The sequence below is a fragment of the Triturus cristatus genome, chromosome 2_1 (assembly GCF_964204655.1).
Source record: "Triturus cristatus chromosome 2_1, aTriCri1.1, whole genome shotgun sequence".
NCBI classification, from domain to species: Eukaryota; Metazoa; Chordata; class Amphibia; order Caudata; family Salamandridae; genus Triturus; species Triturus cristatus.
Genome location: NC_140581.1, coordinates 772,069,919 through 772,082,949, shown reverse-complemented (window position 1 = coordinate 772,082,949; position 13,031 = coordinate 772,069,919). Strand labels below are relative to the sequence as shown.

General features: G+C 41.3%; 1 protein-coding gene across 1 annotated transcript in view; it reads right to left on the bottom strand.

Annotated features, from left to right (window-relative positions):
• Window positions 1–829: 829 nt before the first annotated feature.
• Window positions 830–13,031, bottom strand: part of ADAMTS19 (ADAM metallopeptidase with thrombospondin type 1 motif 19) — a 1,193,695-nt gene continuing 1,181,493 nt past the window's right edge. Inside the window, exon 23 of the mRNA XM_085632713.1 lies at window positions 830–4,359. Coding sequence (XP_085488839.1) covers window positions 4,208–4,359 — 152 coding nt within the window. The 3' untranslated portion in view covers window positions 830–4,207. The remainder of the gene's footprint in view (window positions 4,360–13,031) is intronic.

The following is a 13,031-nucleotide window of genomic DNA, read 5'->3' as shown; positions in this document are numbered from 1 at the left end:
TTTGCTATCTCCTCCCTAAAATTGCCTCCAAATCAATGCAAGTAAAATAAATACCTCTGATTTTTTTTTTAAACGTCCCTCTTTCCTGCTTCCCGATGTTGCCATTAAGCAGTATATAGTGTTTCACTTCCCTGTGCTCAAGGAGAGAGCAGGCCTGTCTGGAAATGTGTGTGTACTGAAACAAATGTGTACTGGAAGTACCCATGATTCAAGTACAAATGTCAATACTTAATAATACTTTGTGTGTTTAATAGACAGGACAACTGTACATTCCTGATAACTTGTATTGGTGTAAAATGCATTTGGAAAAAAATGAAACTGTTAACGAGTCTAACAAAATAAATAAGGCATCTTCCGCTTACTATGGGAGTGTTGGATTGTGGGGAACCAGTGAAATATGGGGGTCATTTCCCTCGACATGCCATCAATTAAGCACTTTGTTCCCAGCTTTAGGCATGTCACTTACATCCCTGCCATTTCAGACCACGTGTCATCAGAAAGTATCCAACTGACAGTGGTAGCCTTCTCTTTCGTTTTGGAGACTTCTGGGTACTCTTGCAACGGACCATGCTCTATCACCATTCCAACCAGGCTGATTTATATTACAATTACCTGGATACATTTCTATAGTTTAACCTAACTGTCATCTCTAGGCAAAATAAATAAAATAAAAACGAAATAGAAGTAAAAAACAGCTAGAAATAAAAACGCAAGACCAATTATCAGGAGTTTCTTGGCGGAGAGGACACTGAGAATGCTAATTGTACTAGGGGAAGCTGAAATCCATGCTTTAAAGAATCGAGAGATGCTAGATAATGACGTCAGATACTGGCAGTTTAAAACTGTTTCATATTTTTATTTTAAATTTAAAAAAGATATAAATCATTTTCATTTTTTTTCGCATAGAAAAATAGTTGTATGGTCTTTTACAACACTGTCAACTGTTCTTTTCGTGCAAAAGTAAACAATATTGCAGTTTGTTTTCATCAAAAGTTTGTTTTGTCGCAATGAGTTGTGGCTTATGTAATACATTGTATTTTACAGACACAAGTAGTACAACGTGCACAAGTTACATGTAATATTTTAGATTTGCATACATTTATTGGATTTACATGTAGTAATTTAGATTTGCATACATTTACTGTGCAAATGAACAGAAACACTACCCAGGAAGGAAAAAAAATAAAGAGCTTTTGAACGGACAACATAATGTCAGTGTAGTCTGAAATGTAATTCTTCTACATGGGAAAACAATGAAAGCACAAACACACAGATGAATACACCTCTCTACAAAACAGATGCTAATTTAAAATGAACCTTTTTCATCAGCATGCCCATGTGAGTTTGGACTTTGTTACAAACTACATATTTGAGTTTCAATATCACTCTCTCAAACAGTGCAACAGTGATTCAGTGTAAACATTACAGTGTTTAATAGACCACTATTTGAGTGAACATGGTCATTGTTTAGCACCATTATAATCCATATTAGTCGTCTCCGTGACTCTGAAAAAATCCCTGGATTACATTATTTTTTAACACAATGAAATAGTACCGTCTTCTCCACAACTCGTGCAAAATAACAAGATGTGAGTTACTCAGTCCTTCCTTGAGTTCACCTTTCAGAAATAGAGGACGGCCTCACGGTCTTCCATTCGGCATTAATTGTTGAGTAAAACGGCGTCCCCGTAGGCACCTGACACAAACCTATAACTTAGAGCACCTATCAATAAAAGGAATGCGAACAGGCCCAGGGACTGTGCACATTGCACAACTGCATTCCTAGTTTGGTATGGTCTACATCACAGGGAAAGCAGAAGATTTTATTGCGTGTTGCTACAATGTGGGTCTATGTTGCTGCTGCTAACATTATGTAATATTCCTTTGTTGCTAACTCCCCAGCAGCAATAAACCAATAGTATCATAAACGTGAGGGCGTCATAAACATATTGTGCATAAAAATCTTTGCCAAATAGTTCCACCTGACCTGTTGCTGCTCAGCTCGTAGATACCCATATCCCTAGCACGTCAGTATTCTTCAGCCTTATCTTTTTGTCTTTTCATTTATATTTCACTAATTGGGTTATGCACCTATGCCCTTCATTACGTGCACTCACTTTACTGCTGTGTACCTTTCCGTATCAACCAATATATCAACAATTGTGCATTCATGTTCTGTCTCTTATATCAAGCAGACCTACTTCTAGATGCATAATTCTCTTTCTCTGCAGTAGGCCTACCACACAATGACCCACAACTGGCCTTTCCTGCCTTTCTAGCAGCTTTTTGTAAGGGTTTGCAGCACCCCCCCCCCTCCCATGCCAGCTTCTGCCAAAATACCAGATGTCCGCTGAGGCGGCAGACATCGCTAAAGCCATAGTACAGTTACTGTGAACTCTTATTCAGCCCCTGAGCTAGGAAAGCAGAGGCTAGTAATAAAACCTATGGTGCTCACTACGCTTTTAAGCCACCGGTGGAAATAGACATCTGAGGAGAGGTTCCTGCATGTAAATGATTTAGATTATTTTGTTTGCATGCCATCTGAAGCCTGGCCTCGTCCTCCTATGTCTCATCTGTCCGTTGTGTTGATCACTTGGCATTCAAGGGCCAATTTCACACATGGGGTTCTTTGAAGTCGAACTAATGGTCTTGAGATGTAATCATCAAATTCCTCTTTGCCTCATCTCATGTAGATCTGGTAGCAACTGCTCGGCAATCCCTTTTTTCAACACTGTGACATTCCCCCTTAACCATAATTCCTTACCCCCTGGGCAGGATGAGAGCATTCTTTAAAAAGGTTGGCCTTGTATCCCTTTTCTGGAAGTCTTGGGCATAGCTTCCCATGCTCTGAGACTTTATTATCGATCACCATCCAACTTACCCTTTACTCAACCATTTGAAGGGTCTAACAGAAGTCCAAGGGCTGGTTCTCCTTGGTAATCAATATTAGTGGCTGGAAGATTTCCACTGATAATGGCATACGGCAGGATATTTGGTTCCGGAATTTTTCTCTGTGGCTGGACCCAGAAACTCTTACGGAGTATATTGGTCTCGGTTCACTAGTGTGTGGTGAGGGGTCTGGATTCCATTTCAGCACATTTAGTCTCAATTGCCAATAGCTTGACCAATATGCAGGCAATTTAGTGCACTTTTGTTATGCAATACATCTTGGTGATTTATCTCACGGACTCCCTATGTCATGTTTGTTCTACATTCTATTGTATATAAGCTGCTGCAGAGTATGCTCTGAGGAGAGTAATAGGCACAGAGAAGAGCAGAAGATATGATCTGGATTGGTTGCTCAGGTCATTGCGAATAGATCTCAGCCTACAATTACTGCCTGTACTTGTGCATCTGTGATATTTCATTCAGACTCAGTTTTCGGCTATATCTGTCTTTAAAGTACATCAGCTTTGTTGTAGGCCCTCGTCTGCGTGGGTCTATAACTTGGGTAGAGCTCCTTTAAGGACCTGTATAGCCCTAAGCAACCAGCTATTATGCTATATTAGCCCACCATGGCTTTCTTAACATCAGGGTTTCCAACCTGTACTGAGCCACAGCCTGGCCCTAGTTCTTGCTAAAGTTTACAGCTGAGCAGTGTTGTCTTAATGTTGATCTTTCCCCCAGAAGTCAGGTTCTGCTACTTAGAGAGTAAGGTGGGTACACAGTGGCGAGGCAACCACAACGCAAGTGAAATCCTAGACTGCAACATGAGTACACATTTGCTGGTTATAAGGGAAGTATAAAACAGGTGATTTTTTCTGACCTGCAATGTGTGTGACTTTATGGTATGCATTTGAATATAAAAGAACATAGAGGATCACCTAAAATGCTATAATCACAGACTCATTTGCTACACTATCCAGCAATTTGGTTTAACATCTACCTATATAGACTAGATAAAAAAAGTTATCTAAGTAAAAACAATTTATAGTTTCGTTTTCTTGGTGTCAGAGAAAAATAATTGTTTACATATATCTTTTTTGCCTTGTAGGTGTGCACACAATTGATCACAGGAAAGGCAACGAACAAAACAATAGCACCAAGTACACAAAAATAAATTAACTTGATTAAATTATAAGCAACGTGACGATATTTGTTTGGAGAAGTAAAAGTGAGCTATTCTGTGTGTGTGCTTTGTGTGTGGTTTTCTTTTTTTATTATAAATAATAGGATTGCAGATGGCTGACAGCCTTGAAGACAGAGGTCAACTTCTTTGTTGCAGTTTTTGAGCATAAAAGTCTCTGCATGTTTGACAACAGCGCTGGTACCACCTCATGTCCTGACACAGGTTCTTTTCTCGTATGACTTTACAGTACACAGGCCACTGGTCCTGGAGGCACTTGAAGGTTAAAGCCGCTGCGAGAAAGAAAGGAACACATTACCAGTGAGTAACGCAATTAGGGAAGAAAAACAAAAGGTTTCTTTATCGTAAAAGCACTGGTCACAACGCGGCGCAACTTGCAAATCTAAATATTCCCAGTAGTACAGGTAACATGAAACACAGACAATTTCTGCTATCCAAACATTACACTTAGATCAGCATTTCAAACTAAAAGTTTCACCCAACGGCGTTACACCACAGCATTTCATAGATGTTTTACACACTTGTGTAAGATTCACAGGACCAGCACGAGGTCAGTGAAACCGATTATCCAACTGTACAAAAAAACGTCAAAATTCTGATCAGCAAGCATAGGAGCACAACCAGACGTGCTATAACAGCAACTAAGCTCACAGCACACTATAAAGAGAAACAACATAAAGACACAGATATAAGATGGATAGTGATAGAAAAAGTAAAAGGCATTGGCAACCTGCAGAAGAGACTCCTGGAGAGAGAGCAATGCTAGGTGTACCGTTTAAAGACCCATGAGAGTGGCTTAAATGACTCCATTCCTTGGAGTCAACTCAACAAATGAATGACGTCTTACCTCCTTAATTAATATATTTAGGATTAAAACTACCTGTATACCATGGTTGTATGGATTAAAAACAATTGCGTCCACATCCAAGTGTGCTTACTATCTGCTCATATGGATGGGAGGAGAATAAGGCAATGGGATGGTCTTATGTGCATGACTTTATGACTGACCTATTGGAATAGAAGTATACACTATCCAACCTCAATCGGATCTCGATTTCCCATGAGGTACTGCAGATCTCATGATTACAATCCCAGTCTTCACAGCCTTATACTAAAAATTCACCACAACCCTATTAATGAGGACAACTCTGCGCAACTATAAGGCACAGCTTGAATGTTGCTGTAGATCCTAATACAGTTTGCAATCCCACAAGGACACGGAAGTACTAGTGTCCCGCAAAAAACTACTATTCCCTAGTATCCAATGCACTCCTCGCGTAACACACGCGATAACATCGCAGGTCTCATTGTTACTATCCCAGTCTTCACAGCCTTAAACTAATACATCCCTTAATGATCCGCCTTTCACTTTGGCCATACTAGTGAGGCCAATTCTGCGCGATTATGAGACGCGAGTTGTATATTACCTCAGATCCTAATATAGACTGCAGTCCGACTAGGACACGGAACTACAAGTGTCCCGCACAAAACTACAAATCCCTAGTATCTAACCCACGCCTCGCGTGGCTCATGCAATAACGGCGCAACATCACTTCTGGTCTCCAGAATGTGTGCGTGTTTAAGACTCTCCGGCAGCTTTTCCCGTGCTACCTTTCAAAATATAAACACCGATCCCCGGAGGCTCTACGCACGAGCTGAGGACCGGTACCAGTTAGGTATGAGAAGCAGGGTGAGATAAGGAAGAGGTGTGGCGCCGCGGCCAGGGCGACTGACTCCGGAATCTGGGCATCACGGTTCGATCCCCGGCGCCGGAGGCAGATTATCCCAGCACCATGTGACTCTGGGCAATAGCTTGCTTAATCTTCCCAACGGCCCCCAGCGCCTAGAGACCCTTATGGGTGATTGTTCACGCTTTACAAATGTGGATTATTATTATTATTATTATTGAACAGAAGTAAGTATTGAACAGCGCACACAGACACATTTGGTGTCCGACTATGCAGGCAAGATGTAGGATCTTCTTCCTTTATTTCTGAAGTACTGAGATGTCCACATCTTCTCCTCTCCTAATCTCTTGAAAAAACCCTAACTTGAACACGATGATTACCTCAGGACCACCCACAGTATCCTACCGGTTCTGTGTGATACACTCAACCTCCCCAAGAAGGGTAAGGAATTGAATGAATGACGAAGAATATATGGTATAGTTGTATGAATCATGGCCTACATCAAGTTATTATCACTTTTAATGTACACAGTTGGAAGGATAAACGTGGCTAGCTGTTCATAGAGACTGGCACATGGTGTAGGCACTCTGGAATGTACACATACTAACACGCAGATAGTGTTAGCATGCGAATAAAATCGCCACTACACGATAAACCTGCCACATAGAATTAGTGTGTTACAGATAAAGAGATGAGTGGCACAAAAGGGGATGAGACTTATGACATGGTCTTGCACATGATTATGGCTTGCAAATATGTCTGGTCTCTACCATGCACCTAAATGGTTATAAACTCAACAGTAATACTGAAATGATGTTATTTTAATGGAGTGTGTTGTCTGTCTTTGTCCTTTATTTATGTTCACAGATGGAGGATCACACATAACGGATAAGTTATCTGTTACATGCACACGAGGAGTAGCTACTCTGCCCTAGATTCATTGATAGGATAGGGACTCCCATCCTTATAATTCTCAAGGGGGATTATCCTTTGCCCTGAAGAAAGTCCAGGACCTACACGGCCACCCAGGACTGAAGCATGTCAGCACTAGGGTCTTAGGACCATAACACTCCCATGGACCCGTTTTAAAGATTTTTGATAACCCAGACAGACCCAAGAATAAAGGGAAACCAGGGGTCTGCCTGAGGTCTTTTAATCTTCAATCCCCCTGGTCTTCATTTATCCAAAGAGCTCCCAACACTGTGGTTGAGCCCACCCGGTCTTTTAGGCGTCGGGGTGACCCGATGATGAAGCATGACACCACAAGGGTGTGTGAGGGTAATTAAACAAAGAGTGTTTTCCTTCCTCCCATTCATGGTTGAGTTAGGTGCAACCTTTCACTAGAGAGCCCCCCCCTTTTTTTGTACAGTTGGATAATCGGTTCCACTGACCACGTGCTGGTCCATTGGGGTATTTTTTGTGATTATAAATCTGCTTTGGGAGGGCATACTCCAACTGAGAAACCTCTCAAACCCTTCAGGTACGGGGATACTTCCCCAATACCTTATTGTGTATACGTAAGATTCACAGGAACCAGTCGTAAGATTTCGAAACATTTATTAATAAATATCTTTAGCAAGAGCAGCACACGATTCCCAGGGGCAAAATCCAGCCACATCCAACCCTCCAACTGACTCCTCATAGAACCCCATGCCAGAACCTGACATGGCCGTACTTTCCACATTCTACCTAAAGAACATCCCCTTAAAGTTACATCCTGTTCTATCCTATGACACACCTCCCCTTTACACAAAATTGAAAATAAAAATTGAATAAAATGAGAAATATTTCTTTTTAAATAAGATTAAAAAACGGAATAACTGTTTGACTAAATACATAGTTAAAATTGAAATTAAGACAGGACGTAATCCTTCAATGCTTGGGAACAGAAGTACAACTTCGTGGTTTGGCATCAGTGGAAGGCACATATGAGTTTGCTTAACCTTCTACCTCAGGCCCTCTACACAGATTACCGTCGCTGTCTCCAGTCCAACCATTGTCTCCTCGCTCTGCTGCTATTGTTATTAACCCTGGACACACATCTTTTGTTCCACTACTTTCCACTCCCCACCATGACAGCATGCTTAGAAACCTTAACCACACGTGTGCTGGGATAAAATTTCAAATATCCTTTCTTGGAACCTAGGGGTCTCCTGACCTTCACAAGTTCCCCCACACATAATTCAACCTCCTTCACTATTTTCAGAACATCATATCTAAGTTGTGCATTCTTCTGGCATTCAGTTACTCTCTGTTATACATCCTCCAAATTGATCACCTCGTCTCCAGTCTTTGTCTTTTCCAACACCCAACCTGGGGCCAAATCATTAGATGAATGTCTACCTCTTAATAAAGAGGATTGAAATGTGTGCATCAACAATATGCATGTTTGTTTATTCCTGTCTTCTCCATGACTTAATTTCTCCATCTACAATATTCTAATGCCCCTCGAGCGCGATGTCAGAAATGAAGGATGTCATGCTGAGTGGCTATGCCCAAGCCACTGCGCGTGTAACAATGAGGATAATCACAAATTTAAAGAAACGTCAGGTGGCCAATTGATTGATCTAATGCTTTACCAAAATTCCTGCATATCATACCGCACAGTAGCAGTAGCATTTACACGTTCAAGGCTGCAGACATCATCGTAGAGTTGCTGTTCCTTAAATTGAACTTCCGCTCATCGCCAAATATATTGTGATTGGAGTGTGTGTTTGTTTATCGCTGTAGGACAGGGATACTCACAAACATTTTCCCAGGGGCCGAAAAGTATGGTACATGATGTTACCAAGGGATGCACTAAGGCCTGTGGGATGGGGATCAGTGGGTATGGAAGGTGGCTGTAGGAGGAGTGAAGCATGTAGATGGCATGCACAGTGAGTTGTGGAGTTATTTTCAGGGTATCATACCATACTACCCTCTAAATTAAGCAACCAGTCTCTAGAAAAGTCATAGATTTGACAATACTGTGTTATGCTGTATCTAAGCCATTATCCCTCTAACGCACCTTGGGGTAAGCCTTCTCTGCTTGCTATTGCTTCCTTTGGTGAGTCAGGTACACAAAGGAAAAAAACTTGATGATTGAATAAGAATACAATAGAAATTAAGACCTCACAATCTCTGTTACATGCACACGAGGAGTAGCTACTCTGCCCTAGATTCATTGATAGGATAGGGACTCCTATCCTTATAATTCTCAAGGGGGATTATCCTTTGCCCTGAAGAAAGTCCAGGACCTACACGGCCACCCAGGACTGAAGCATGTCAGCACTAGGGTCTTAGGACCATAACACTCCCATGGACCCGCTTTAAAGATTTTTGATAACCCAGACAGACCCAAGAATAAAGGGAAACCAGGGGTCTGCCTGAGGTCTTTTAATCTTCAATCCCCCTGGTCTTCATTTATCCAAAGAGCTCCCAACACTGTGGTTGAGCCCACCCGGTCTTTTAGGCGTCGGGGTGACCCGATGATGAAGCATGACACCACAAGGGTGTGTGAGGGTAATTAAACAAAGAGTGTTTTCCTTCCTCCCATTCATGGTTGAGTTAGGTGCAACCTTTCACTAGAGAGCCCCCCCCTTTTTTTGTACAGTTGGATAATCGGTTCCACTGACCACGTGCTGGTCCATTGGGGTATTTTTTGTGATTATAAATCTGCTTTGGGAGGGCATACTCCAACTGAGAAACCTCTCAAACCCTTCAGGTACGGGGATACTTCCCCAATACCTTATTGTGTATACGTAAGATTCACAGGAACCAGTCGTAAGATTTCGAAACATTTATTAATAAATATCTTTAGCAAGAGCAGCACACGATTCCCAGGGGCAAAATCCAGCCACATCCAACCCTCCAACTGACTCCTCATAGAACCCCATGCCAGAACCTGACATGGCCGTACTTTCCACATTCTACCTAAAGAACATCCCCTTAAAGTTACATCCTGTTCTATCCTATGACACACCTCCCCTTTACACAAAATTGAAAATAAAAATTGAATAAAATGAGAAATATTTCTTTTTAAATAAGATTAAAAAACGGAATAACTGTTTGACTAAATACATAGTTAAAATTGAAATTAAGACAGGACGTAATCCTTCAATGCTTGGGAACAGAAGTACAACTTCGTGGTTTGGCATCAGTGGAAGGCACATATGAGTTTGCTTAACCTTCTACCTCAGGCCCTCTACACAGATTACCGTCGCTGTCTCCAGTCCAACCATTGTCTCCTCGCTCTGCTGCTATTGTTATTAACCCTGGACACACATCTTTTGTTCCACTACTTTCCACTCCCCACCATGACAGCATGCTTAGAAACCTTAACCACACGTGTGCTGGGATAAAATTTCAAATATCCTTTCTTGGAACCTAGGGGTCTCCTGACCTTCACAAGTTCCCCCACACATAATTCAACCTCCTTCACTATTTTCAGAACATCATATCTAAGTTGTGCATTCTTCTGGCATTCAGTTACTCTCTGTTATACATCCTCCAAATTGATCACCTCGTCTCCAGTCTTTGTCTTTTCCAACACCCAACCTGGGGCCAAATCATTAGATGAATGTCTACCTCTTAATAAAGAGGATTGAAATGTGTGCATCAACAATATGCATGTTTGTTTATTCCTGTCTTCTCCATGACTTAATTTCTCCATCTACAATATTCTAATGCCCCTCGAGCACGATGTCAGAAATGAAGGATGTCATGCTGAGTGGCTATGCCCAAGCCACTGCGCGTGTAACAATGAGGATAATCACAAATTTAAAGAAACGTCAGGTGGCCAATTGATTGATCTAATGCTTTACCAAAATTCCTGCATATCATACCGCACAGTAGCAGTAGCATTTACACGTTCAAGGCTGCAGACATCATCGTAGAGTTGCTGTTCCTTAAATTGAACTCCCGCTCATCGCCAAATATATTGTGATTGGAGTGTGTGTTTGTTTATCGCTGTAGGACAGGGATACTCACAAACATTTTCCCAGGGGCCGAAAAGTATGGTACATGATGTTACCAAGGGATGCACTAAGGCCTGTGGGATGGGGATCAGTGGGTATGGAAGGTGGCTGTAGGAGGAGTGAAGCATGTAGATGGCATGCACAGTGAGTTGTGGAGTTATTTTCAGGGTATCATACCATACTACCCTCTAAATTAAGCAACCAGTCTCTAGAAAAGTCATAGATTTGACAATACTGTGTTATGCTGTATCTAAGCCATTATCCCTCTAACGCACCTTGGGGTAAGCCTTCTCTGCTTGCTATTGCTTCCTTTGGTGAGTCAGGTACACAAAGGAAAAAAACTTGATGATTGAATAAGAATACAATAGAAATTAAGACCTCACAATCTCCTTATGCCTTTTGTCTCATATCTGTAAACATTAGGAGTCCTTTAAAATAGGTTCTGCTAAGGTAGCAAGTGCTATAAAAAAACAAAGACCCCCAAAAAGGTGTGCAAATCACTGAGGTGGGCAGTCACACATTTGCAATCTCCACCACTAGAGATGAGATACTGTAAAAGATTTAGCTGTGTCACTATGAGACCTGACATTTAATCCTGGCTTTACCACTTTACTAAAACATGCTGGTTGTGAAATCTGTATTTAAGGTCTCGCAGGTTCCACTGCACAATGGAATATCTTTGGTGAGAGTCCCTGAGTCTCACAGTCGGAACCACTTAGACCCCAGCTGTTGTGTAACAAGCAAGATAGAAACTATAGAATCAGAAGAATCCTTTTTTTGTTAATATCGACCTCCCCTTCTGAGAAATTGTGCACTCTAGAGTAATCTTTTTAAGAACATATTTGTCTGCTCCTTTTTTTAGCAGAGATAGGAAAAATGTAAACTAAACCAAACACTAGTTTGTCTTAGGAAAACAGAGCTGTAACCCAACAACCATTTTATTATACCCATGAGAAAGAGAACACAAAGTCTCATCGACCACTCACTAATATATGGGCTAGTGAGAAAGTAACGCATGTTGAAACAAGGAGTACTGCACTGTGGTATTGGTACTCCTGCTTTACTAAACTGTTTGATGGTAGTCAAAACATATCCTTCCTATGAGTTTGTCCCCTTATTTACTATTATGTGATAGAGATGGGTGTGCCGCTTAAGGCTTGTGCTAAGATCAATCCAGATGTTGTGCTCTCAATCAGCTAGAGGTTTTCTTGGATCCTTAAGCCCACAACGAGTCAAGTCTTCTGTCTGTCACACACGCTCTAACCCTCACGTGCCAACAATTAAAGACATTAACTCTTGCTTTAAAATTAAAGAAGGAAAGAGATACCATGCTAGTGGCTGAATTGAACAACGTGAAACTAGAAAACCTGAGCTTAATCCTGGCTTCCCCACTTGACCAAATTGTGCAATTCTAGGCAATTGTTTTAAATCACTTTGCCTCTTTTTCTTCATTATCACATACAACAGCACCTTGAAATACATGAGTTCAGGATGCATGCTGCACAAAACCTTTTGTGTTTGATTTAATAAACTATTACATTGTTCCATGTACAATAATAACCCAGGCCACACAGAGATTATACGTGACAACTGGCTTGCCTCTTATTTCTCTAATGGCATTATTGTCTGGCGCAAAGGGATGAATATTTCTACGTTCATATTTGAGAAATAACACTTTTAATAAATGTCTTTCTGTTAAGTATATTGCTGGCTATTGCATGGCCCACTTTTCGAAATTGACCCAACTACAGTATAGTTTCTCATGTGTCTACAAGAAGGCTGTAAAATCCATAGAGAATATTTTTGCAGTGAAGGGGGTGTCTCCTTGTGTCTGCATTAAATTAACCTCAGCAGAAATTGCCTCTTATATTCAAGACAGAAGAGCCCAAGAAAAGTCGTCTAATATCTCCAACAGATTATGGTTCGGTTCAGAACTCCAACAGAACAAAATGTTTCCGGTGGGAGAACGCAATTGAGGGAGGATTAGAACCTTATTTTCTGTCAAAGACTGGATCCTGTAAAGGTAACGCTACCACTGAGGGTAGAAGTAAACTGAGGCTCTCCATGTCCATTTCTTTAGAGGAATGTTTTCATAAAAGCACCAATAGAAGAAATCCCTGTTCAGCAGTTTTCTTCTGGTCCATGTTTCTATCCTCTGCCACTGCCTCCCTGAGCTATACACTCTGGTCATGTAGCACCCCTCTGGGCAATGCAATCAAGGCAATACCATCCGTACAGGAATTGGACAGAAAAATATGTTTCACCATGTTCTGAGTGTGAAAATTGTGGACGAGTTGTCTT